Here is a 27250-nt window from a genome sequence, read left to right as displayed (position 1 = left end):
GGAGATAGGAGTCTCACGGTCTCTCCTGCCCGGGCTGGCTTTGAACTGCGATCCTCAGATCTCAGCCTCCTGAGTAGCTAGGATTACAGGCATGAGCCACCAGTGCCCGGCCCACCCAGGCTTTTTAACAGCACTCCTTGAGCCACACGGGCCTGCGTTCTGCTGGTACCAGATGTCTTGGTACACTGAGATTCTCCAGCTTCAGCAGAAAATGCTTTTCCTTTTTTTTTTTTCCTAGACAGTACACAGACTTAATAAACAGGACAACTGTTCATCCTTGGGCAAGTACCTCAAGGCAATGAGCTTCTCTTCTCAGAGGCCAGAAGAGAGCGCTGTAGCGGGAAGCACAGTGTATAATACATATATACATATATATCTCTGTAACAAATCTCTCTTGGCGTTGCAATTCTTGCCTTCTTATTTTTTACACTCCTACTTTCTTTTGCTTAGTTTGCCCTCCTCTCCCAGATGGCCTCCATTGGTGTTCTTCCTTCCTCACTCAGCTTCCTCTGTGGCTGAGATTATAAACAGGTCTCACCATACTAGGCTTATTTTTTGAAGTGGGGAAGTGTTGCTAATGTTTTTTGTTTTGTTTTGTTTTACTCAAGGCTACTTCTCTATCACTGGAGTCATAGATCCATTTCCTGATTTTTGGTGGTTAATTGGAGAGGAATCTCATGGACTTTCCTGCCCAGGCTGGCTTTGAACTGTGATCCTCAGATCTCAGCCTTCTGAGTAGCTAGGATGACAGGTGTGAGCCACCAGTGTCTGGCTGGTGTGTTGTGAACTTTATATTTTTTCCTGGGCTGGCTTCAAATCATGATCCTCCCATTTCCAGCTCCCATGTTGCTGTTGCTGGGATTATAGGTGTGCACCACCATGCCTGGACTGGTGATTGCCTTCTCATGTTTCCAAGTCAGACGAGGAAAATGTTGCCTCTCCACAGACAAGGGGCATGAGGGGACATGACCAGGGCTCCACTAACCCTACCTCCAGTCCTAAGGGAGGCATATTGGGGGCTGGCAGCCTATTTTGCCTGGGACTTGCCACCAATGGTGAAGGCAAAGGGTCAGCTGCACGCAGAAGACCTGTTTGGAACCTGCTGTCTCCAAAGACTGAGATCAGCTCAGTCAGTTCGGAGGTAGGGTGGGGGGTGGGTGGGGGCGGGGAAGCGCTCTTCAAACAATTTGAGCCTCCCCAGCAGGAAGGGCAGTGTGGAACCTCTGGGCACTGAGCACAGTGAAGGGGGTGGTGGGGGTGGTGGTGGAGACCTTTGGCCTGCAGTGTCCTGATGATCTGGATTTCCCATGTGTTTGTAAGAACCAGTATGAACAGGAGCCCAGTGGAGAGAGACGCCCCCTCCCCCCGGCACCCAGTGCTGCTGGCCCATGAGAACCCCCCTCCCCAGTACTCCTTCCCTGGGAAAGCATCCTCCAAAGTCTGGTTTTTCTTCCTTCTCAGACTCTTGGAGTGGGTGGATCTAAAGGCAGGTGATGGTTTTGAGTGGGTCACAGGAAGTTTTTCTTTCTGGTGAAACTAAGAAAGAGCACAGAGGTAGGAAAGGCACCCTTTCTGTTTGTTGTGTCTTTGAGATAAAATTCTGTCTGGCTTGGAACTACCTCATGAAGCCCTGTGGTAATGGGATTACAGGCATCAGTCACCAGTCCCGGCCAATGATTCTTGTCTGCATTCCTTACTACCTCTGAGGTCCTGGCCCTTCTCCCAACCCTGGAAGTGTTCCAGGGGCTGGCTGAAGCTGTCTGCTATCGGGGCTCCTGCTTCCAGACCCAAAGCTGCCTGGTGGAGTTGGGTGGGGTGTACACAGGGGGAGCCAGGGGCCCTCCTGGTAGGACTGGGGTCAGTCCTCAGCCATACCAGCCCAGGTTGGCTCAGTCCACCATGGCCCACCATGGCCTCCTACCTGGTCCCGTTCTTCTTGGAGAAGGTGCTCTTGACATTGAGGTGGCGACTGTTGAGTTCCAGGGCAGCAAACCCTCCATTGTCCAGGGTCACAGACTCTTCCATGGTGGAGATGCCCTTACCTGGAACCCAAGCAGAGCAAAATGACAAATTAGCATTTCTGTGTGTGTGTGTATGTGTGCGCGTGCGCGCGCGTGCGCACGTGCACGCGCATATGTTGGGGCTTGAACTTAGGGTCTAGGCACTGACCCTTAGCTTTTTTGCTCTAGGCTGACACCACTTGAGCCACAGCTCCACGTCCAGATTTTTGCTGTGTAACTGGAGATAACAGTCCCACAGACTTTCCTGCTGGGGCTTGCTTTGAACCTTGGTTCTTAGATCTCAGCCTCCTGAGTAGCTAGGATTACAGGTGTGAGCTCAGTGTTTCTTGTGCACCAAACACTCGCATCCTTGCTAATATTTTATGAAAATGTGACCTGAATGCATACACTTACTAAACACCAGAGAAGTCAAATACTTCAAGATGAAAAACTTACCGACATGGAACAAAACAAGAAATACAAAAGCAAATTTATGTGGATGTGACAGGTAAAGAAAGGGTGCCTTTCGAATAGAGTGACAGAAATACCCCAGATGGACAGTAGTGACAGTGAATCCACCACTGAATTGTAAGCTTATTAAAGAAGGAAATTTACAAATACATATAAAAAACATTCTAAGCTGGATGCTGGTGATTTACACCTGTCATTCTAGCTACTCAGGAGACTGAGATCCAAGGATTATGGTGCAAAGCCAGCCTGGGCAGGAAAGTCAGTGAGACTCTTATCTCCAATGAACTACCAAAAAGTTGTAAATGCAGCTGTAGTTCAAGTGGTATAGAGCTAGCCTTGAGAAAAGAAAAGACAAGGATAGTGCCAATGTCCTGAGTTCAAGCCCCTTCAAAAACCCCAAACCAAAGCAAAACAAACAAAAAACTCCCCCAAACCATTCTGAAACATTAGCAAAGGAGCTGAATAAAGCTGTAAGAAGCCACATTCTATCTGCAATGGCTTCTCATCTCCTCTGGAGTAGAAGCCCAGTCCTCAGAGTCGTCCCTCAGCTTGGCCTGCTCTATGCACCCCAGCCTGATGCTATTTTATGGCATAACCCCTTCACCTTGGAGGCCTTGTCCTGAGTAGGCTCACCCACTAGACTTCCCTGCTGGTGTCCCCCACTCTGCCTGGAAGGCCTCTCCCTCCCATCTAGGGTCCTCCAGATCCTACCCAGCTCAGATGTGCCTGGAGTTTGCATCTGGTGAGTACCCTGGGAAACACATTGAAATCCAATCCCCATCATAAGCCACAGGAGGAGGGGTGGGGTGTCAGGTTCACAGGGTGGTCAGGTGGGCTGGGACTCTGAGAAGGGTCATTCCATCAGGCCAATTAATAGAGCATCCCTAGTGATTAGCAGTGCTGATCCGCTCCAAAAGCCCATTTGGCTGGGTCCCTGGCACACTTTTTCTCTCTCTGCCAAGTGATCTTCTGCCTGGCCTCAGACTCTGCCAGCAAGAAGGCCCTTGCCAACATCCCTACTTGACCGGGGAGAGGCTCCCTTTCCTATTCAGTGGCATTTGTTACCAACAGAAAATGGACTATAGGAGCTGGGCATTGGTGGCTCATGCTGGTAATCTGAGCTATTCAGGAGGCTGCGATCTGAGGATCACAGTTCGAAGCCAGCTTGGGCAGAAAAGTCCCTGCGAGACTCTTATCTCCAATTAACTACTCAAAAAACCGATGTAGAGCTGTGGCTCAAAGTGGTAGAGTGTTAGCCTTGAACAAAAGAGCTCAGGGACAGCACCCAGCCCCTGAGTTCAAGCCCCACAACCAACAAAAAAGATAATAAAAGAAAAAAAATGGACTACAGCAAGTGTCCCATGACCAGAGGGCTCCTTTTGGGCTTCCTCCCTGTGTCGGCACACTGGTGTTACTACTCACCCCCCATGCCACTCTCGGGGGACTTTTTTTTTTTGGCTAATTCTTTATTGTGGTTAAGTGATTACATAATTTCACAGTATGTGGGATAGTGATGCTTAGTTAAAGTCACAGACACATTCTAACCTTCATGGGGCTGTCTATCGTGGTCTATGAAGTTTATGAGTTCTATGGGCTTTGACAATCCAGTTATTTCTTCCACATCAGGTGATATGTACATTCCTTTCCTTTTGCATAGCATCAGCTGTTCCCTCTTTCCCGCTCATTCCCTCCCTCCCACCACTGCCATTGAGTTGCTTAGTTCGTTTTGATCAATGTTCTGCACCCCACTTTGGCTGCTTCTTAGAATCTGTTCTCTCCATCTCCTCATTGGACAAGATGCTCTTGGAGGGAGGGGCTTTGTGACCTATGATCCTTACTAATCAGTTCCCCTGGGACAGAGTCCACCTTGCCACCCCACCTCCCCCACCCCATGCCAGTGAAACCTCTCTGATGGGGATCCAGTCCCCTCCATGAACCAACATACTCTGATGGTGTTCAACCAGCACTGGCAGACATTGAGCTGTGAGTGGGAGACGGCCCTGCCTGGTGGGGTTCGTGTGTGGGCAGCGGTGTGCCAGCAGGTGGGAACCACAGTCAGAAAGGAATTCAGCCCAGAAGGTTGGGGCCTGGGGGAGCACTGGAAGGGACCTGCAGGGGCTTATGGGAAGGCCAGCATGCTCCCTCCTTGGCTTCAATTATGAGGTTAAATTAATACTCCAGGGCAAGGTGGCAACAGCAGCGGTAGGTCTGACCTGTCTTTTCTCAAGTCTGTCGTCCACCCAAACCCTCCTCCGCAGATGGAGAAACAGAGGCTGGAAAGTGGAGATATTTTCTATGCACCACACATAGGATTCCATAATGGTATTAACTCAGTGAAATGACATGCCATTCATACATTGCAAATCCCGCAGGAATAAAATCTGATTTTATGAACACTTGTTAGAAGTGAATTTATACAGAAAAAAAGGATAAATCCTTTCTTCGAGGGATGAATTACTGAACATTACACCAAAGCGAATGGTCAGGCATTTTTATTAACCCTACAGTGGATGGGGGTGATTCCAGGAGCCTGCTGGCACCCCATAGGGTTCTTCTTTAATAGGGCCTTAGGGGGTGGGGAAGTGTGTGTGTGTAGGGGGTGGGCAGGGGCTGCCTTTCTACAAAGGCCAGCCAGCTGACCTAGAAACCTGAGAAAAATCCTGCCCAGAAGATGAATATGACCATTCCACAGGACCTTCCTCTCGCACCTTCCCTGTCTGCTCTCCACCCAGAGGCCGCTGCTGTGCTGGCTGCTTCTGACTGGCACATGCACATGTCCACTTGGTTCATTTCCCTAAAGACGGCGATTTGGTGAGCAGATGTTTACCCTGACCTTTGCCAGATGTGGAGCTTGTGCTGTGAGCACGCAAGCCAGCCCTTGGAGGGCTGGAGCTGCGTCAGGGCGACCTTAAGGGAGGTTGAAGCCAGGAGAGAGGGGGCTGTGAGCCCACCGCAGGGCTGCCATACTCTCTGGGGCACCCGAAAATACCTGGGGAGGGCCTCTGTCATTCGCACTTGAGTGGCTGGTATACTTCACCTGTTTGATGCTCTTCTGTCTGATTGTGTTTAAAACACTAGAGCGTCTGAGCCAGGGTGTGAAGGAGGACAGGAGTCTCAGGGATGCGAGCGGCTCCAATACCCACAGCTTTCATGGGGGCTGGAGCTGGCTCAGCAGCTCTCTGGCTGTTTGGTTCTTCCCGAGTCTCGCCTAGGCTTGCTTTTTTTCCCAGACAGACAAATGGGGACACTGCTTGATCCGGGAGAGAAAAGCAAAGGCTGAACCCCGCTCCGGACTAGCATGGAGGCCGACATACCTGTGCCCAGCATGGAGGCTGACATACCTGCGCCGCAGTTCTTGTACTTCTTGTGCTGCCCGTGCAGGACCAGGGCGAACACGACGAGCAGGATGATGAGCAGGCTGGACAGCGCCATCACCAGCAGGAACCACCACTCCTCGTAGAATGGGGCTTCCACTTGAGCTGTGAAAAAGGTCACCCGAGTGCTGAAGGTGGGCTGGGGATGCAGCCACAGCCACCCTCCTCCCCACTCCCCCGACTTTTTCTATACAGTCAGCTCCTCCGGGCCTGGAGATCTATAAATCCTGGTCCTGCCGATCCGCTGGCATCTTGCCTAGGATGACGTGAGCTCTCCTGGGGGCTTCCCCAGCCAGCCTGTCCTCCGTCACCACCTTCACCACTTCTTACCCACACCACAGCAACCCAACTCTCCTGCTCGCTCCACTCTCCCCACACCCACCTTGCATCACCCCTGGGGACCTGCTGAGGACACTGAGCTTGCCTGCCGCGAGCAGCACCTTCTGGTGCCTCCTCGCTCCTTTTGCAGTACTGGGGACTGAAGTCCAGGCTTTGTGCTGAGTAGATGAACAGTGTGTCACTTGAGCCACAGCCCCAGTCATTTTTTGCTTTAGTTTGTATTTTTTTTTTTTTTTTGTTGGTTGTGGGGCTTGGACTCTGGGCCTGGGCGCTGTCCCTGAGCTCTTCAGCTCAAGGTGAATACGCTACCACTTGAGCCACAGCTCCACTTCCGGTCTTCTGGAGGTTAATTGGAGATAGGAGTCTCAGGGACTTTCCTGCCTGGGCTGGCTTTGAACCTTAATCCTCAAGAGCTCAGCTTTCTGAGTAGCTGGGATTATAGGTGTGAGCCACTGGCTGGCTAGTTTGCTTTTCAGATAGGATCTCAAGCTTTGGTTTGAGCTGGTCTCAGATTGCAGTCTTCCTATCTCTGCTTCCCAGTAGCTGGGATTATAAGCATGTACTCCCCTTGACGTCCTGGGATCCCATCTCGCCCTGGCTGTCACCTGCGGGCACTCCCCAGTTCTGTCAGCTGTCTACCTGTGAGCTTCCTCTATCTGACTGGAGCCCTGGCTTCCAGGCAGGACTGTGCTTTATGTATTTTGCGCCTTTAGAAAAACGGAGTTGAGAAAGGGTTTTGTGTAAAAGCTGCTTTGGCAAAAGCAGACTCTTCCTTTGCTTTTCTTCTCTTTAGTAAGAACAGAAAAATGGGAAATAGCTTCTCAGTGGGTGCCCAGTAGCCCTGGGGTCCCCTCTGTGCTTTTCAGGTACTTCTCTGTGGGAGACCTGGCTCTGGCATGGGAGGGGGCCCTCCACCACAGAGCCTCTCACAGGAAAGCCCAGGGCTGCCTCCAGTGGCCCAAACCACAGAAAGCGCATCTACCTGGTGCTAACCATCTCACTGGATGGATGAAGAAAGTGGGAAATTGGCTTTGGATAATGTTACACCACAGGGTTCTTAGGTGATGATAGTATTTTGAATCTAGAAGATAGAAGCGGGTTTTTAGGCTGTGTCTTCCATACGTCATCTAAGAAGGCTGACACATCCCAGCTACCCTCCCCGCCACCTTCTGCCCCCAGGGCACAGAAGCAGGCCTGGCTGTGGACCTGGCCTGTGGGCTGCTCACTGTGGGAAAGGACCATGGTACAGCTGGCATTTTGAGGCCAGGCCAATGGGTGATGGTGGAGGCTGGGCAGCTCTGGATGCAAGATCTCAGAGACATGCCAAGACATGATGCCCAGGAAGGGACTGGGCACAACCACTGAGCCACTCTGCCATCAGCTGTGCCTGTGGACTTAGTCACGTGGCTCTGGAATGGCTTCGCGTGACTTTTCCATACAGAACTAATAAAGTGATTCTTCAACTAGTGATCTGGGGAGATGGGTGCTGGGGGCTTCTGACCCTGTTCTGTGCCGTTTGGGGCACATTTAAATTAAAAAAAATAAGCAAATGAGTATTGCTATCATTATTTCAAATTCTTTTCTTTTTTAAAATGTTTTTAAACCCCTCTGATGAACAGAGGGGTTATAGTTTCAGGTAAAGAGTATATTCCTTTTTGGACAATGTTACCCTAATTATTTTCTTTTGCTCTCTCCCTCCTTCCTTCCCTCTTCCCTTCTTTTCTTCCTTCCCTCTCTCTTTCTCTCTTTTTTCTCTCTCCTTCTCCTTCCTCCCTGTCTCTCTTCCTCCCTCCCTCTCCTTTTTTTCTCTCTCCCTCTCCTTCCTCCCATTCTTCCTCCTCTCTCTCTTTCCCGTCTCCCTTGGTACTGGGGCTAGAACTGGCACTGTCCCTGGGCTTTTTCACTCAAGGCTAGTTCTGTCTCACCTGAGCCATGGCTCCACTTCTGGCTTTTTGATGTTTAATTGGAGAGTCTCATAGACTTTCCTGCCTGGGCTGGCTTTGAACTTGATCTTCAGATCTCAAGCTCCTGAGTAGCTAGAATGACAGGCATGAGCCACTGGAGCTCAGCTTTATTTTTCCTAATTTTCATTTATTACAAACTCACTGGACTCTGCTCACTGGACCACTGTCTTCTCAAAGGGTAATGCTAGCCTCACACTGTTCCCACTCACTCTGGCATATGTCTCAGACTTCATAAAAAATGAAGATCTAGAGTAAAAAAAATCACAAGGTGGCCAGGACTCTCAACCTGCCTGTAAGGTGTCATTACAGGTGACACTTGGGGTGGCTCTGAAGTCTGAGTTCTTTTTGGCACTGGCCACACCACAGAGACCCCTAACCACACTCCCTGTGTCGCTTCCCTAGCAGCTTGAGAATGGGGAGTGCCTGGCCAAAATTTAGCACTGCCCTCTCCTCTCACTGATGCACTGATATATGATGTATGTGTGTATGTATGTATGTACGTGTGTATGGGTGGATGGATGAGTGGATAGATGAGTAGATGGATGGGTAGATGGATGGTTGGGTGGGTGGATGGATGAATGGATGGATGGGTGGGTGGGTGGATGGATGGATGAGCAGATGGTGGATGCATGGGTCTAATTACCCCTTCTTCCTGTGGAAAAAAGGGCTGTTCCTCTCCAGTTCCCTGGAAGGGCCCCTACCTGACACTGCTGTGGAAGGGCTGCTGGGCTCCCCATAGCCGGCCTTGTTCACAGCCACCACCCGAAACTCGTACGTCACCCCTTGCCGGAGCTTGTCCAGGCCGACGGTGTAGGAAGTGGTGCTCTGGGGAATGTCCTTCACAAACATGTCCCACAAACCTTCATCTGCAAAGGGAAGCACATTGGAGGTCAGGCTGGTTCTCCTCCCAGATACCAGCCCTGCTACCTGGAGCTTGCATCCTTGTTCAATTTTTTTTTTTTTTTTGGTTGGTCGTGGGGCTTGAACTCTGGGCCTGGGCACTGTCCCTCAGCTCTTCAGCTCAAGACTAGCACTCTACCACTTGAGCTACAGCACTACTTGTGGTTTTCTGGTGGTTTATTGGAGATATGATTTTCAGGGACTTTCCTGCCTGGGCTGGCTTTGAACCTCGATCCTCAGATCTCAGCCTCCTGAGTAACTAGGATTACAGGTGTGAGCCATCGGCGCCGGCGGAAACAATTTCAAGTGTTCACAGATCGACAAACTAAAACATGGAGTATGTCCACAAGGGAATATGACACAGGCTTATAAAGAAAGGACTTTTTTTTTTGGTTGGTCATGGGGCTTGAACTCTGGGTGCTGTCCCTTAGCTCTTTAGCTCAAGGAGAGCACTCTACCACTTGAGTCACAATGCCACTTCCGGTTTTCCAATTATTATTTGGAGATAACAGTCTCACGGAGTTTCCTGCCCGGGGTTGGCTTTGAACTGTGATCCTCAGATCTCAGCCTCCTGAGTAGCTAGGATTACAGGCACGAGCCACCAGCGCCTGTCAAGAAAGGACATTTTGACCATTTTGACATGTCTTCAGGGATGAGCCCTGAAGACTCTAAGCACTAAGGAAATTAAACCTGTCACAAAAGACCACACACTGGGAGACTCTCTTAGATGAGGTCCCTAGAGCAAACAAGTAATAAGATCATCAACATAACAACAAAACTAAAGACTTCACAGCACCCTGGCTGTGGATCAGACAGAATATGGAGGTACACAGCCCTGGTGCAGGGCTTACTCTGCTCATGACCTGTGTGACCTCAGGCAGAGTCCTGAACCTCTCTGGGCCTCATCTGCAGCACAATGTTAACCAATGCATCTATACTGTAGGTTTGCTTTGAGGATTAAACACGTCTTTTGTTTACATAGTGCTTACAGCAGTGTTTCACACATAGTAAGCACAACATGAGTGTTTGTAAAATCAAGTATAAATTTGCTCCCTGAGGAGGCTGTTTGCTAAAAGGTAGGCTCTGAGCCCAAAGTGTTCATTTGAAGTAGCAATCCTTCACAAATTATATTTTCTTTTATAGTCGCAGGTACGTGATACTTTGAAAAGCAGGAGACGTGGGGAGGAAGAGCTATCTGAATATGCATGAGCATGTGCTGACAGCTTTATGGGGCCTGAAGGCAACTGAGCCTCAGATCCCACACCTCAGTGTGAGCACAGGGACAGGTAAGTCTACCATAAACGGGAGGAAATGTGCCTGGGTGGAAGACTCTATTTGCAAAGGACTTAAGAGTTCACCCCAGTGGAAGTCCTTGTAGGCACAGGTTAATGAAGGAGTAGATGTGAGTGATTTTAAAGGCACAGGCAGATAAAGAAAGTCAAAATATTTACACTTACAGTCAGTTCTCATCAAGACACCCATCACAGGATTAACGTCAAAGTGGCAAGTCATAACTTAAAAGTGCTTTTCTTCCCCCTACCTAAACTATTAAGGTTCACACACAGACTGGTTGTTGAAGTGGTATATATCTTCATATGTGAATTTTGCATAAGGACATTGGGAGCAGGCTGGTGTGCCCCTTTACTTCTCCTCCTCTATGGGGGTCACATTCGTATTCATGTAAGGCTCTTGAATTTTTTTTTGGTCGGGGGTGGGGCTTCAATGCTGGGCCTGGACACTGTACCCCAGCTCTTCAGCTCAAGTCGAGTGTTCTACCACTTGAGCCACAGCGCCACTTCTGGTTTTCTAGTAGTTAATTGGAGATAAGAGTCTCACCAAGGGCTGAGAAGGTGGCTCAGTGGTAGAGCGCTTGCCTTGCATGCCTGAGGCCCTGGGTTCGATTCCTCAGCACCACATAAGCAGAAAAAAAAAGCTGGAAGTGGTGCTATGGCTCAAGTGGTAGAGCGCTAGCCTTGAGCTGAAGAGCTGAGGGACAGCACCCATGCTCAGAGTTCATGCCCCACGACTGGACCCAAAAAAAAAAAGAGTCTCACCGACTTTCTTGCCTGAGCTTGCTTTGAACCGTGATCCTCACATCTCAGCCTCCTGAGTAGTTAGGATTACAGACATGAGCCACTGGTACCTGGCAAGGCTCTTGAATTTTTTAAGAGTTCAATAAATATCACTCTTCTTCCCTCCACCCTCTATCCCTTCCTCCCTCCCTTTTTCCCGTTCATTCATCCATCCACTGTGTGTGTGTGTGTGTATGTACATGCATGCACATGCGCTCCTACTAGGGCTTGATCTAAGGGCCTGGGCAGTGTTCCTTAGCTTTTTTGCTGAAGCCTGGTGTTCTACTACTTGAATTTCAGCTCCATTTCTAGTTTTTTGTTGGTTAATTGGAGATAAGAGTCTTAGGACTTTCTTGCCCAGGCTAGCTTTGAAATGTGAGTAGCTAGGATGACTGGCCTGAATCACTAGTGCCCAGCCCATCCATCCATTGACTTATCCACCCACCCACTTACCCACCCATTCATTTATCCATCCACTTATCCACTCATCTACTCATTGCTTACTCATCCACACATCTATTATCTACCTACCCATCCATTCACACACCAATCTTTACATTCCATGGCCTCTCTCAGGGCCTCAGTAAGCAATGACCACTATCATTTTATTTAGTGCTTATTAAAATTGAACAAGTCATTGTTTCAAGGGCTTTTAATGCTGAAGCAATTATGGACTGTTACTTTCCTTCTTAAAAAAGGTGATTTAATGCTGGATGCTGGTGGCTCACACCTGTATCCTAGCTACTTGGGAGGATTGCAGTATGAAGCCAGCTCAAACAGGAAAGTCCCCACAAGACTCTTATCTCCAATTGACCATTCAAAAACTGGAAGTAGTGCTGTGGCTCAAAGTGGTATAGTGCTAACTTCGAGCAAAAAAGAGCTCAGGGACAGTGCCCATGACCTGAGTTCAAGCCCCCAAACTGACAAAAATAAAAATAATAAAAAAGAGAATTTAATGCTGTAAAAGCCTAAAGACAAAAATACTGACTTGCAAAAAAAAATACTGATTTGCAAACTGGGTATTGTTTAAATCCACTGAAATGAGGAACCCAGAATCTAGAGCTCTGGGCACTCTGTATGAGCTCTTCAGTCTGCATTACTGCTTCTGTAATACTTTCCTGCCAAGGGTAGGGGAGGGGAGGGGGTGGGGAATGGAGGGGGGGTGGGGGAGTGGCAGCTCCTCTTTCCTTCACCATCCCCTGAAGGCCATACTTTATTTTAAGCACCCTGTCACAGTTCCAGGAACTAGGTGCTTTTTTTTTTTTAAAAAAAAAAACATTTTGAAATATTGATATAGAATCCTAACACTGAACGATTTATTTGGCAATCCATTCGCACTCAAAAATGGGAGGGCAAAGTCATACCAAGATCATTTCGTTCTGAGTTAACAGAAGAAAATTCACATTTTTATTCTGCTTAATTCTGGCTTCCCCAAATTAGCATATTCAGCATTTTATACTCCAGTTGTGACTCACTGGGCTATATATCCATAGCAATATTTACACCACAATTGCAAGTGGATAAGGGGGGGAAAAAGGCCTGGCAGCCGCCAGAGTATGCGCTCTGTTTCTCAACTGTGGATTGTTTTTCTCATTTGTATTATGCTGTTAAATATCTCAATAAATCAACGAGGGAGAAAAGTATCTATACAAATTAGCAGGAAAAATAACATTACAGAACTATTAGCAATAATGAGATTTGTGCAACTGATTTTCCATGCGCCAGGAAGATTCCCCAGCGCCTGGATCTTCCATCTCAGTCAGCACTGGGGAGGACAACAGGACTGTGTCCTTCCACAAGAGAAAACCGCATCCTTAGCACTCAGCGCTGGTGGGGTGGTCAGGAGACTCCATCCCCCTGAGATGCTGGGGAGCACAGCCTTCCTCCTCTGCTCCGCTTGCCACTGCATCACCATCCTGAGAACGCCAGGAATTGGCTAAAAGAGCACAGTTGCTGCTCTGCAGAGACAGATACCTGGGTGAAGCCTGAGTGGCTGACCTTCTGATGATCCATCCTTTGGTGATTGATCCTTGTTGACTGCTCTCTGGATAGTTGATTGCTGGGTAACTGATCCATGAATGACTAATCCTCAGGTGACAGACCCCTGGATGGATGACTGATTCCTGAGTGACTTATCCTAGATATCAGGTCCATGGATAATCTCTGGATGATACCTGGGTGATTGATCCATGAATAATTGATCTTCAGGTCACAGATCTCTGAATGATTGCCCTAAGTGACTGATCCTGGGTGATTGATTCCTGATGATCGCTGGGTGATTGATCCCCTAGGTGATTGATCCATGAATGATTGATTCTCAGGCCACAGATCTCTGAATGATTGTCCTAAGGGACCATCCTGGATGATTGATTCCTGAGTGATTGTTTTCTGGCTGACTGATCTCTGGATAACTGATCCCTTGGTGGTCGATCCTCTGATAATTATCCTTAGATGACCAATCCCTACATGACTGATCCCCAGGTGATTGATCTCTGATGACTGACTCCTGAGTGACTGATCCTGGGTGATAGATTCCTGAATGATCTTTAGGTAATACCTGGCTGATTGATCCCTACATGATTGGTTCTTGGCTAGCTGATTCCTGGGTGACTGATCCTCTGGATGACTGATTGATTCCTGATGTCTGTCTCTAAACTTCCTGGACTGAGGTCCACCCCCAGGCTGGACTAGTGTCCTATCAATGTGCTGGAAAGTCAGGAGGTCCGTACAATGTACAATGAGCTCCAGTTTCATCCCTCCCTTCCTGGCTGCGGAAAGGAGTGCTTTCCCAGACTTCCATGACGGAGACGCTGTCCGGAGAAATCCCACCTGAGATCTTCAGAAAGCTGGGGAGCCACGGAAATGAAGACTTTGCAAATATTCCTCAGTGAGTGCCACTGCTACTGCAGCCTTGGGAGGGAGCGGGTTAGGAGTGAAGCCATCTAAACACAGACATCTCTTCTGGTATAAACAGGCTTTGCTATTGGAGAGCAGTCTGGTTGGCAGTGGACGGAATGAGTCAGCTTTCCTCTGTCACGCCAGCGTCTCCCTGCCCTGACAGGAGAGGCGCAGCTGCTCACAGGCGCTGTCCTGACAAGCCCCGAGTCATAATCACCTCCTTCCTGAACTGAGCTCAGAGCAGCAGGTCTGGGGGGAGGCCAGGTATCGCTGGATGAATCCCCCCAACACCCAGGACCGAGCTGCAGGTATCAGGGCAAACGCCATGCCAATACAAAAGTTTGATTTCACGGATAATTAAACAGGGTCTCCATGCTGAATGAAACTGTCATTCAGTGCCCGAGATTTCTGGTTCCGCTAACTCACACAACCAACAACCTGACTGTCAGCCTGGAGCTCTGAGCAAATGGAAGGCTGTCAGCTGTTTATTTCTTAAATGCTGCTATTTCTCTTTGTATAAATGGCCAAGCTAGGCGAGGAATTTAAGTGGAACAGGCGAAGCTTAACCACAAGAACTAAATGCAGCTGCTAATAAAAATGCCTTCTATCTGGTTCTTGTTCAAGGTAAGCGACAGCCTGCAATGCAAGTCATCATACAGAGGCAGCAGGTGAAGGGGACCCATCCCAGAGAGGAATGGGACCCACAGGCTGACAAAGGCCACAGACATGGCCTTGAGAAAAACAAGAGGCCAGCAAGGGCAGAGGCCTGAGGCAGAGCATTGGCTGTGGTTCACCTGCCATAGCTGTTGACTTGGGACCTTTTGCAAATATTAAGACTTTAGTGGTGTGTGTGTGTGTGTGTGTATGTGTATGTGCATGTGAGGGGGTGGGAAATAGGATATTTGTTCTTCTTTTTGGGGGGAGGGGGGTCATGAGGCTTGAACTCTGGGCCTGGGCGCTGTCCCTGAGCTCTTCAGCTCAAGGCTAGCACTCTACCACTGAGACACGGCGCCACATCTGGTTGTTTATGTTGGTTAATTGAAGATAAGAGTCTCAAGGACTTAACTGCCCAGGCTGGTTTTGAACTGTGATCCTCAGATCTCAGCCTCCTGAGTAGCTAGGATTACAGGTGTGAGCCACCGGCACCTGGCTTTATTCTTCTTTTCTCTTTTTGGAAAGACAGTCTCACCATAGACCCCAGTCAGGGCTCAAACTCTTGCTTCTCTTGCTTCTGCCTCCTGAGTACTGAGATTATAGGCATGCACTACCATGCTTGCTTCAAAAATACTGATTTCCCTCCTACTTCCATTGAACACTCCGAATGCCAAAGATTGGCAATGAACAGAACAAATGGGAGGGACCAGACACACTCCCAGGAGAACTGGCAACAGACAGGCCCAATCCCTCACTTGGAGGCTTAGCAGCATCATCTGTGAGAAAAGCAGTGCAATGTTCTCCTGCCTTGCATGCGTCCTAAATATGTATTTCATGGCTGCTTTGGAGAGGAAAGTATATTTATAGTTCCTTTAGTGCCATTCCAGTCTATTGTGTAAATATGTAAATTAGGCTCTGTGATCTACACAGTAAAATGCCTCAGAAGCATTTGTGTAAATAAATCACCCTCATCTACCCACTGCATAGCCGCAATTGCCTTTGGGAGAGCTTTGGCGACAGGGCTGTGGAAGGACTTGCAGATAGCCAGAGAAAGGAGAGCACAGGCTGGCCATCCTGGTAGAAATCAATGGCCATATGTTTGGCCTCATCCAGTGACCTCTGTCTCCAGGAACAAGACAGCTCTGTGTCTTGACTGGATCCTTGTTTCATTAGCTACTGCTTAGGTTTATGGCCCCCTGATATGGCAGCCAGGGGGGGCTCTTCAACAGATTCTACAGGGGTTAAAATGATGACAGGCACCAAAGAGGGAGAGGTCACCCTGGATGCCTGAGCTCCAGCTCAAGGGCTATGTCTTGTAGCTGGACAGCACTGGTGTGTGCACCGTCTCTGGAAGGCCAGGTGAAGGTTTGTCTGGAAGGGGTGATGCTAGGTCAAGCAGAACATGTGGATCATGGCGTCTCAACTCCATGTGACTCTGTGTCTGAGCACCACACCCTGAGCACCCACAGGGGACTTGGCACAGTACCCCGTGGGTATTATTCTTCCTGACAACCTGGGCTCCTAACACCCTCCATAAGCCACTCCCCCGCCTGTGAATTGTCTTGCCAGAGAGCTTCAGTGGAGAAAATGAGAAGTTACAGCATTTAATGTTCTGTGTAATGAGGCCTGAAATAGATGACAGCTGAGATCCAGAGCCCCCAGGGCCCAGCAAGGTGTTTAAATATTGACAATCCATAAAAAGCCCATGCATTCCACTGTGTGCTGCTGCTGACCCAAGCCACAAGGGTGGGGGGTATCTTCCTCGACTTGGTATGGAAAGCCTTGGGGCCGGCAGACTGCTGGTGTTCAGCTCATGAGGGAAGAAGAGAAAGCGCTGTCAGTTGCCTTCTCATGTCCAGTGACATACTGGACATAAAACCAGCAATGCCACTGAGGAAGATGGACATCTTTGGGGTTAGCACCTTGTCATGCCTGGGCCCCTTAGGGGTCAATTTCCACATGCTGGGCCACCCCACTGAGAGCAGGAGGCCAGGGAGAGGCCCCAAGAGCATGCCAATTAGCCTTCTCCTCCAGGCTGTCCTGGTGATGCCCTTCTTACAGGCCTAGGAATGGAGACCTTACCCATCTTGGGAAGCCGGGAGCTGAGTCCATAGGCCTTTGGTGCTGAGGTCAGGCAGTGTGTCTGACTGGTGACATCATATGTTGGTGCCCTTGACTGAATAGGGTGAGTCCACTCACGGTTCTTGATTCTAGAACTTCTCTTTGGAATCACTTTACAGTCCCAATCATTGTAAGAAGGGGTATGAAAGATCCCCAGGCTCTCACCATTCCCCCAAGGGTAACTGTCCACGACAACATCACTAGCAGGAAGGGGACTCCGGTGAGGCACAGGGCACTCCCTCTGGAGCTTCACAGGCATAGCTCTGGAGAGTTTTCAGGTGTCATCTTGGAGATAGCAGTTGGGTAGAAAGAAGCCATTTGGCACGTTTGACAGACTGCCCAGCACAAGCTGCTTAACCTGGCCTTGGCACCAGGGACTCCTCTGGCAATTAGCTGATTCTCAAGGACACCTTCTCAGAAGGGTTTACTTGTGTGTGTGTGTGTGTGTACATGCATGTGAGTGCTTGTGTGTATGCACCAGTACAATGGTTTGAACTTAGAGCCTGAGTGCTGTCCTTTAGCATTTTCATTCAAGGCTGGCACTCTTGAGCTGGTTAATTGGAGATAAAAGTCTCAAGGACTTCTCATTATGTTCCTTTGTTTCTAATTATTTCAGCTTTTTTTTTTTTTTGGGTCTGGTCGTGGGGCCTGAACTCTGGACCTGGGCCCTGTCCTTCAGCTCTTCAGCTCAAGGCTAGCACTCTACCACTTGAGCCACAGCACCACTTCGGCTTATTTCTTTTTGCTTATGTGGTGCCGAGGAATCGAACCCAGGGTCTCAGGCATGCTAGGCAAGCGCTCTACCACTGAGCCACCTTCCCAGCCCTCTCAAGGACTTCTCTACTTAGGCTGGCTTCCAGTGATGATCCTCAGATCTCAGCCTCTTAAACTAGCTAGGATTACAAGGGTGAGCCACTAGCTTCCAGCTCAGAAGGGTTTTTGATGCATAAAGTAAAACTGAGAAGGAAACCTACTCCATTGAGATGCTTCTATAATCCAGGGTGCGTGGAAACATCTGGTGACCTCGGTGTCCTGGTAAAGCTAGAGGTATGCACCGTGTGATTTCCTCTGAGCTCCACACAGGTTTGTGGAAGACAGCTGACACAGGCAGCCTAGGACCACTGTTGTCCTTGGAGCAAATAAGAAGTCTATACTTCTTCATGAACTCACCAGATAAGAAGGTCTAGAAAGCAGGGTGTCCATGGCTCATGCCTATAATCCTAGCTACTCAAGAGGCTGAGATCTGAGAATCATGGTTCAAAACCAGCCAGGGCAGAAAAGTCTATGAAACTTTCATCTCCAATAAACCACCAGAAAACCAGAAGTGGCGCTATCACTCAAGTGATAGAGTGCTCACTTTTTGCTGAAGAGCTGAGGGACAGCGCCCAGGCCCAGAGTTCAAGGCCCACAACTGACCAAAAAAAAAAAAAAAGTTCTGGAAGGTTTAATAAGTAACCATTATTTCAAAGCTGTGGTGAGTAGACATGACATTGAGAATTATCTGAAGGATGAATTATCAGTAGGATGTTGTCTACTGATGACGTCCCAGGAAGTTTCTCATCCTCCATGATCGGTAGAGTTACAGCTGCCCCAAGCTGCAATTTCCTGTGTGGAAGTCCTGACCACCTCTGCCTCCCAATGACCTAGTTGGGGATAGGGCTGTTAAAGGGACTTATGGCCGGAGATACACACACAAAGAGAAGGCCATGTGAAATAATAATAGACAGGTAGCCAGGCATGGTAGCTTAAGGCTGTAATCCTTGCTACTTGGGAGGCAAAAATTGGGGGGGTTGAGTTTCAAGGCCAGCCTGGCATAGAAGTTTCCGAGTCTGTCTCAACTAGTGGCTGGATGAGGTGGCACACACCTGTCATCCCAGTTACCAGGGAAGCACAAGTTGGAAGACTGCAGCTCTGGCTGGCTGACAAAGTTCCTACATTGAAAACAACTAGGTAATCCAGTGTGAGTAGCTCACGCCTGTAGTCCTAGGTAGTTAGGAGGCTGAGATCTAAGGATCACAGTTGAAAGCCAGCCCAGGCAGAAAATCTGAGCAACTCTCATCTTCAATTAACCAGTAAAAATTCAGAAGTGGAAATGTGGCTCAAGTGGTAGAATGCTAGCCTTGAAGAAAAAAAAAAAGCTAAGCAATAGCACAAGAACCTGTGTTCAAGCCCCAGCACTGGCACACACAGAAAAAGACAAAACAAACAAAAATGAAAATAACCAAGGTACAAAGAGGCTGGGGACGTGGCTCAAGTGGTAGAGAGCTTGCCTAGTAAGTGTGGGGCCCTAAGTTAAAACAAACAAACCAAGCAGAGAGAGGAGTGATGCATATATGAGCAAAGAAATACCAAGAAATGCCAATAACCACCACAAGTTGGAGAAAAGCAAGAAGCAGATTCTCCCTCTCATCCTTCCGTGGGAACCAACCCTGCCAACGTCTTGCCCTTGGCCTTCTGGCTTCCAGGGTGTCCAGACGAAACATCTGCATTCTTTCCCATTTGAGTTTCTTGATCTTCTGAATTTCATCCACCAACTCTGCTTATTAGTCCATATTCTGATGCTGTAGCAAAATATCTGAGGCTGAGTTCTTTCTTAAGCGTCTAGGTTTCTTTAGCTCACAGTTCTGGAGCTTTCAGAGAATGGTTCTAGGAATGAGTTCTAGTCTGGTGAGGTCCCTGGCTGTGTCACACATGGCAATTTGTATCTGGGAGAGAAGGATGCTTGGCAGGACAGGACACCAACCAGTGTGGGGGTGATCTAACTCTTTTCTAACATCTACCACAGGAGCCCAGTGCTAGTCCCTCTGCAAATCAGCATCCTCCCCTTGACCAACATAGCACCTCCTAGACTCCACCTCTTTAAGCTTCAGCCACCTCCTACTGCCACCAAACCTGGACCAAGACAAACTGTGCTCTCCATGTACCATGAACCATGATCCAACCATAAAGAAAAACGAAATTCTGTCATTCACAGCAGAATGGATAGAGATGAAGAACACATGAAGTGAAAAAAAGCCAGACACAGAAAAACAAGTACTGAGTATCTTCTTTCAGATATGGAAACTTAAGTCCACCTGAAGGTAGAGCTGTGATTCCTAGGGACTGGGGAGGGGAAAGGGGAGGAGGAGGAAGGGAGGGTTAGGGAGGATGGGAAGAAAGGGGAGAAGGTTAGAGGAGGAGGAGGAGAGGGAGCCAGAGATGTGCTTGCATTTGGTCAATGCACACTATATACATGTATAAAAATACCATGCTTAATCCCATTCCCATTCATCCCACTATGAATAATTACTACGTGTGAGTAAAGAGAGCGGATGGGACAGGAAAGCTGGAAGGAGGGGTATAGATGATTCTCCACGTGGCTAGACGGGATCTGACACCTGGTTTCCAAAGCCTAAAAGGTGCAGGAGCCCATTTGTCCATGGGTTCTACTGCTTCCACCACAGGCTGCTGGCATTGGACCCCGAGCCCAGCCCCTGAACACACTCCTGGAACTTTCCAAGGGGCTGAATGTCAGTAAGTGCCCTGATCCTCACCTACCTGTTCCTGAGAAGAACAAATACCATCATGGCTCAACCATCAGGAGCATAAGCCTAGGCATTAACAGTACAGCTATGCTTGTGGAGACTGAAGAGGGGAGGGGGGCATAAGCATCTCCTTGGACACAGGTCATCCCTCACCCCTGTAGAGAAATATGGGGCCAAGGGGCCGTGACCCTGAAACTCCTGGACCATTGACTTCAGCTTGGCTAAGATCCCATTGCTTGGGTCATGCTGGTCTGGTGGCTGGGCAGGTGCACAGGGGCAAGAGCAGCTGCTAGGCCCAACTGTCCTTACCTGAGGGTCTAGCCTCAATGACGTAGCCTGTGGTGGGCGTGTCGCCGGCGTTCCCCTCTGTCCACTGCAGCGTCAGCTCAGAGGAAGACTTGGTAATCATGATATCTCTAGGTGACCCTGGGGACCCTGTGAGGTAAAAGGAGAAGAGAGGGTGGACATTGGCCTTGAGGGAACTGACCCTCATGCTCCAACAGGTTTCATTTTTTTCCCTTCCTTTTTGACAGTACTGGTGTGTGTGTGTGGGGGGGGGGTAGGGCTTGAACTCTGAGCCTGGGTGCTGTCCCTGAACTCTTCAGCTCAAGGTGAATACTCTACCACTTGAGCCACAGCACCACTTCCAGTGTCCAGGTAGTTAATTGGAGATAAGAGTCTCACAGATGTTCCTGCCTAGGATGGCTTTGAACTACTATCCTCAGATCTCAACCTCCTGAGTAGTTAGGATTACAGGTGTGAGCCACTGGTGCCTGGCTGATACTGGGTTTTGAACTCAGGGGCTTGTGCTTGCTAGGCAGGTGTTTTACCACTTGAGCCACACTTCCATATCTTTCTGTTTTAGTTCATTTTTCAGGTAGGGTATTGCACTTTTGTCTAGTCTGGTCTTGAAACCATGATCTTCCTACCTCTACCTCCTCAGTAGCCAGGATCATAGGAGTGTAATACCATACTTGGCATCCACAGGGACCAAAGAAGGGAAAGAAACAATGAGGGCAGAAGGTCTGGCGCCCCTTCTAAACACCACTCCGTTGTCTACATGTGATCAGTGGCTAGGTGAGGCCTTCTATTGACATGTATAAACACTTGAGGATTTTCTTGTGTCTTTACTTCAAAAATTAAATTCACTTATTATTATTATTCATTATTATTATTATTCTCATTGGCTAGTACTCTGTGATCTGAGGCATACCTCCAATCCCCACTGACTTCCCATCACCAAGATTTTTTTCTCAGAAGACAAACCAAATTTTATATGCCTAACAACTATGAACTTGAAACCCAGGGACATTCACATGCCTGAGCATCCCCAGCCAGCACTCAGCGGAGAGTGCAGGCAAGTCCTGAACTCAAGGAAGTGTGAAGCCAGGGACACCCCGTCTCCTGCGTGGAGTCCCACATCCTTACCCTTGGCCGGCCCAGCTGTGACATTGGCTTGGAGTTCTGGCCCATAGGTGATGGTTCGAGCTTGGACACGGAAGAAATAGGTCACTCCCTTGGTGAGGTCTCGTACCTTCAGCCAGCGCTGCCAGTTCCCCTTTACATCCACAGTGACCACCTTGCTCACCCCTGGAACAGCCAAAGGGAAGGAAAGCAGAGGGCGGGGGGCTGAGTGACAGGAAGCAGGTGAGTATCTGATCTGTTTGTGTGTGTGTGTGTGTGTGTGTGTGTGTGTGTGTGTGTCCTGGGGCTTGAACTTGGGGCCTAGGTGCTGTCCCTGAGCTCTTTTGCTCAAGGTTAGTGCTCTATCACTTGAGCCACAGCTCCACTTCCAGCTCTTTTGGTGGTTTATTGGAGATAAAGGTCTCATGGACTTCCCTGCCTAGGATGGCTTTGAACCATGATCCTTAGATCTCAGTCGCCTGAGCAGTTAGGATGGCAGGTGTGAGCCACCAGCACACGGCTCCCATCTGTTTTTATAACAAGAGAAACAGTCCCTGTGGTTGGTGATGGAAGTATTTTTTTACAATTACGAGGAGTTTAAGTGGTGATCATGGCCAATTTTCAACCCAGATAAGTGTAATTAGAATCTAAGCTTGATAAGTGGTACTAACAAAGGAAAAAAAAATCCAAGCCCATGACACAAGAGGCTGCGCGGACCTCATGAGCCAGCAGGTTGGAGCAGCCCAGCAGCTGGTGGGCACCGTGGGGAGGGGTATCACCTGCCTGGCTTCAGGATGGGGTTTCAGAGCTGTACAAAGTCCTATGTTGCTTTGTAGGCAAATGTGAGCCTCCTGATTCAGGCAGGAAGGAAAGAAGAGTGTAGAAAAGATAGAGGAATATGCCTGATCTAGTTAAAAGGTGGCTTCCTCCATGAGGGCTGGGCGACTTCATTGGATTGGCTGACCTGTGGATGGTCAGAATCAAATAACTGGAGCAAATCACCCATGGGCCTGCAAGCACAGATAATGGGAGATCCATTTGTTGCCCTCAGAGCCCCCCTCTCCATCCTAAGAATGATGACCAGAGAGACAAGTCTCCCCAGAAAATACGTCACAAAGTGCATGATGTGCAAGTGTTGCTGGTGAATTTGCCACAGGAGCATGTTTATCTATAGGGTACAGGGCTCAGGACCACGGAGGATACCTGCAATCCGGGTGGCACCCTACAGCTAGGTCCCCAATGTTATATAAACTAGCACCCCATCTGCATGAGCTTGTTCGCTTATGGCCTGGAGCTGTTGAACTTCAGGGCTATCCTGAAGTGAAATGAGCTGACCAGCATACAAGCCTGCTTACTATAATGGATGATGTAACGGAGATGATATAATTGAGTGACCAGCTGGTGGCTAGTGGGTACAGAGTAGACATGCTGAACAAAGGCATGAGTCCCATCCTGGGTGGAACAGTGGATCCATGTTCATTCATCAGTACTCATGATGGCACACAACTTAAGACTTACACATTGGCCAGTGCTGGTGGCTCAACCAGTAATCTTAGTTACTTAGGAGGTTGAGACCTGGAGGATTACATTTCTAAGTCAAGTGGGTAGAAAAAAGTCTATGAGACTCCATTTTCACATAACCAGCAAAAAACTGGACTGAAGGTCTGATTCAAGTGGCAGAGCACCAGCTGTGAATATAAAAGCTAACTAAGAAAGTTGGACTCTTGTGGCTCACGCCTGTAATCCTAGCTACTTAGGAGGCTGAGATCTGAGGATCAGGGTTCAAAGCCAGCCCAGGCAATAAAGTCCTTGAGACTCCTATCTCCAATAAACCACCAGAAAACCAGAAGTGGTTTTCAAGTGGTAGAGTGCTCGCCTTGAGCTGAAGAACTCAGGGACAGCACCTGAGCCCAGAGTTCAAGCACTATGACCGACAAACCTTCCCCCCACCAAAAAAAAAACCTCCCAAAACGAACTAACTAAATAATAAAAGCTAAGAGTGCCAGGTATGGAGTTCAAGCCACAGTACTGAACTTATAAATTGTTTTTGTCTGGAATTTATTTTTTTTTTTTGAGTCCAGTTGTGGGGCCTGAACTCTGGGCCTGGGCGCTGTGCCTGAGCTCTTCAGCTCAAGGCTAGTGCTCTACCATTTGAGCCACAGCGCCACTTCTGGCTTTTTTCTTTTTGCTTATGTGGTGCTGAGGAATCGAACCCAGGGCCTCAGGCATGCAAGGCAAGCGCTCTACCACTGAGCCACCTTCCCAGCCCCTGGAATTTAATATTTTAAAGCCATGGTTGATTTGAGGTAGCCCAAACTGTGGTGTAGGATAATTATTGTATAATTACAAAATGGAGATTTTTTAATATTTTGGGGGAAAGTGCAAATATGGAAGATGATATAAATATTGCAGTTTCCCTGAAGGAAGAAAGGATAGTTTGGTTAAATAAGTTTGAGGAATATATATATATGACACTAACTCAATTTTCAATGACAGGACTGCTTAGAGGACAGATCCTTGTCAGTTACTTCTGGGTCAGTGAGCAGACGCCATGTTCCACCCCGATCTGGGTATAGAGCACTGAGAAAAGCCGCAGTTGTGGCTGTGCCTCTCATCCTGGGTCCAGCTGCTCAAGCCTGCCATCCAGGACACAGTGCCAGGGTGCTGGAGGACCTGGGCTGCTGTCTAACCCCTTTCACACATCAAGATTATGTTTCAGAGACACCAAAGTGCTTCTCACTACAGTGAGCGGTCAAAGCCATCTGAGAAAATTCTCAAGGTCACCAAAATGTGTGTTTCCAAGCCACTTCACTTTTTGTATTATGCCTTCATTATTACTATTACTATTATTTCATTTTATTTTTATATTTATTATTATTGGTTTTACTGGAGGTTGAACTCAGGGCTACACATTTGCTAGGCAGCCAATCCACTGCTGAACCATTCTTCCAGACTTGATTTGTGCTTTTTGTGTGTATGTGCTTTTTTTTTTTTGTTGTTGAGATAGGGTCTTGCTTCCTGTCTGGGCATGTACTGGGGCAGTGATCTGCCTATTTGAGTATTCATGCACAACCAGGATGACAGGCATGCACCACCATGTCTTCTTATGGGTTGAGAAGAGGTCTCAGAGAACTTCCTTGGGCTAGAAATGTGATCCCTTTTCTCCAGACTCAGCCTCATACGTAGCTAGAATTAAAATTACACATATGAATGACTAGTGCCCAGCGAGGGCTGCTTTTTTTTTTTTTTTCTGGTCCTGGAGGTTGAACTGGGCCTAGGTACTGTTGCTTAGCTTTTATGTTGAACCCTGGTACTCTACCACTTAAGCCACAGCTCTACTTTTGCCTTTTTGATGGTTAATTATAGATAAGAGTCTTACTATCTTGTCTGGGCTGGCTTCAAAAATCGCAGTCCTTAGATCTCAGCAACTTGAATAGTTGAGATTACTGGTGTGAGCCACTGATGGCTCACTTGGGACTATTTCCCTCCATATTTGTTTTTGAAAAACAAATGAAAAAAAAAAAAAGGAAAAAAGCATCCATTTCTGCCCAGAGACCCAGACCTCAACCTCATAGTCTGTTTGGGAAAGGAGTTGCAGGATGACCAGGTCCACAGTGATTTCCATCCACAATCAAGCTGGGTTCTGCCAGAGGTAAAGTTATTCTGCTAGCAACTCTTTTCTGCCTTCATTCTCCCTGGAGCACAAACAAACCGATGTACAGATTTTATAAATTCTATCCCACCAGGAGGTACAGCCAGCCTGGCCTCTCTGCCATCTCAAGTGTGTCAGAATTTTATTTATTTAGTCAATTTTTAAACCATACCCTGCACTACCAAGCCTCAGGGTGCAATCCTATAAAATACTACTGTTTAAAACATTTTTAAAAACATAAAAATAGCTCTGCCATAAAATCAGATTCTCAAGAATCTGGCTCAGTGCTCCAAGGCTCTGGGCTCCAGGCAGAGTGGGACTCTGAGCCCCATGGGGCTTGAGTGGAGTAGTGGTGCTCCAGTTACTGGTATTCTGAATGATGATGCTCCCAGGGGGTGGTACTGATGACTGGTGCTCTCAGTGGGGTGGTATTACTGATGGCTAGTGCTCTTAGAGAGGTGGTACTGGTGGCTGGTGCTCCCAGGGGGTGGTGGTAATGAAGGTTGGTGCTCCCAAGGGGTGATATTGATGGCTGGTGCTCCCAGGGGGCTAGTACTGATGGTTGGTGCTCCCAGTGGGGTATACTCCAGTGGCATGGTGCTCCAGAGGCTTTCAGGGGGTGCTCTGTAGTAACAGAGACTGGCCAGGGATCAGTTGTACACACAGGATGAGCGAGGGCTGTGTCGGAGGGGCCCCACAGGTACTGGCTGTGCTCTCTCTACTTCCCTTGGCTTTGCTGGGCACTGTGAGGCTGTCAGGAAAATCAGTCCGAGCATCTCACCAGCATTCACTTGCAGGAGAAATTGTTGTGTGATCCTCCTCCCCCTGCTCCCCTTCCTCTTCTTCTTTCTCCTCCTCTTCCTGCTCCTCTTCTTCTTCCTTTTCTCCTTCTTCTTCCCACATTTACTGCATTTTAAAGATTCTGTCTCCAGCCCTCCCTCCCTCCCTTTCCTCCCTCCCTCCCTCCTCCCTTTCCTTCCTTCCTCCCTCCCTCCCTCCCTCCCTTCCTTCCTTCCTTCCTTCCTTGGCTTGAACTTAGCACTTGGGCGCTGTCTCTGAGCTTTTTGCTCATGTTCTACCACGTGGGCCACCATTGCACTTAAGGCTTTTTTTGGTGATTAATTGGAGATGAGTCTCATCGAGTTTCCTCCTGGCTTTGAACTTCCATTTTCAGATCTCAGCCTCCTGAGTAGCTAGGATTTCAGGCATGAACCAATAGCACCTGGCTCATTTCCTTTACAATCCAGTCAATTTTAGGAGAATAATAAGGACAGTTATTGCTCATTTATTTGAATGCTCCTGTAACTTAATTATCCAGGGCTGAACTACACAGACTCTATAGTGATTTAGAATAGACAAAATAAATAAATTTAAAAAAATAAAAAAAATTAAAGATTCTGTCTTCAGTCGGGTGGTGGTGGCTCAAGCCTGTAATCCTAGCTACTTAGGAGGCTGTGATCTGAGGATCACAGTTCAAAGCCTCCCGGGAGAGGAAAGTCCATGAGACTCTTCTCTCCAATTAACCACCAAAAAACCAGAAGAGGTGCTGTGGCTCAAATGGTAGAGCGCTCACCTTGAGCTGAAGAGCTCAGGGACAGCAACCAGGCCCAGAGTTCAAGCCCCACAACTGATCAGAAGAAAAAAAAAGAGTCGGGTGCTGGTGGCTCACACTTTTAATACTAGCTAACTTAGGAGTCTGAGATCTGAGGATCATGGCTCAAAGCCAACCCTGGCAGGAAAGTCCATGAGACTCTTCTCCAATAAACCACCAGAAAACTGGAAGTGGCACTGTAGCTCAAGTGGTAGAGCGCTAGCCTTGAGCTGAAGAGCTGAGGGACAGCGCTCAGGCCCAGGGTTCAAGCCCCATGACCCACCAA

General features: G+C 48.4%; 1 protein-coding gene across 1 annotated transcript in view; it reads right to left on the bottom strand.

The window, feature by feature from the left end:
* The window catches only part of Sdk1 (sidekick cell adhesion molecule 1), a 485625-nt gene that overhangs the window by 17294 nt on the left and 441081 nt on the right, over positions 1-27250 (bottom strand). Inside the window, exons 38-42 of the mRNA XM_013023384.1 lie at positions 21746-21907; positions 20627-20752; positions 8850-9014; positions 5813-5950; positions 1922-2042 (exon numbers count right to left, since the gene is read on the bottom strand). Of these exons, the coding sequence (XP_012878838.1) occupies positions 1922-2042; positions 5813-5950; positions 8850-9014; positions 20627-20752; positions 21746-21907 (712 nt within the window). The remainder of the gene's footprint in view (positions 1-1921; positions 2043-5812; positions 5951-8849; positions 9015-20626; positions 20753-21745; positions 21908-27250) is intronic.

The sequence above is a fragment of the Dipodomys ordii genome, unplaced genomic scaffold, assembly GCF_000151885.1.
Source record: "Dipodomys ordii isolate 6190 unplaced genomic scaffold, Dord_2.0 Scaffold68, whole genome shotgun sequence".
Lineage (NCBI taxonomy): Eukaryota > Metazoa > Chordata > Mammalia > Rodentia > Heteromyidae > Dipodomys > Dipodomys ordii.
Note: the sequence above shows the minus strand (reverse complement) of the source record. Positions and strands in the feature narration are given on the sequence as shown.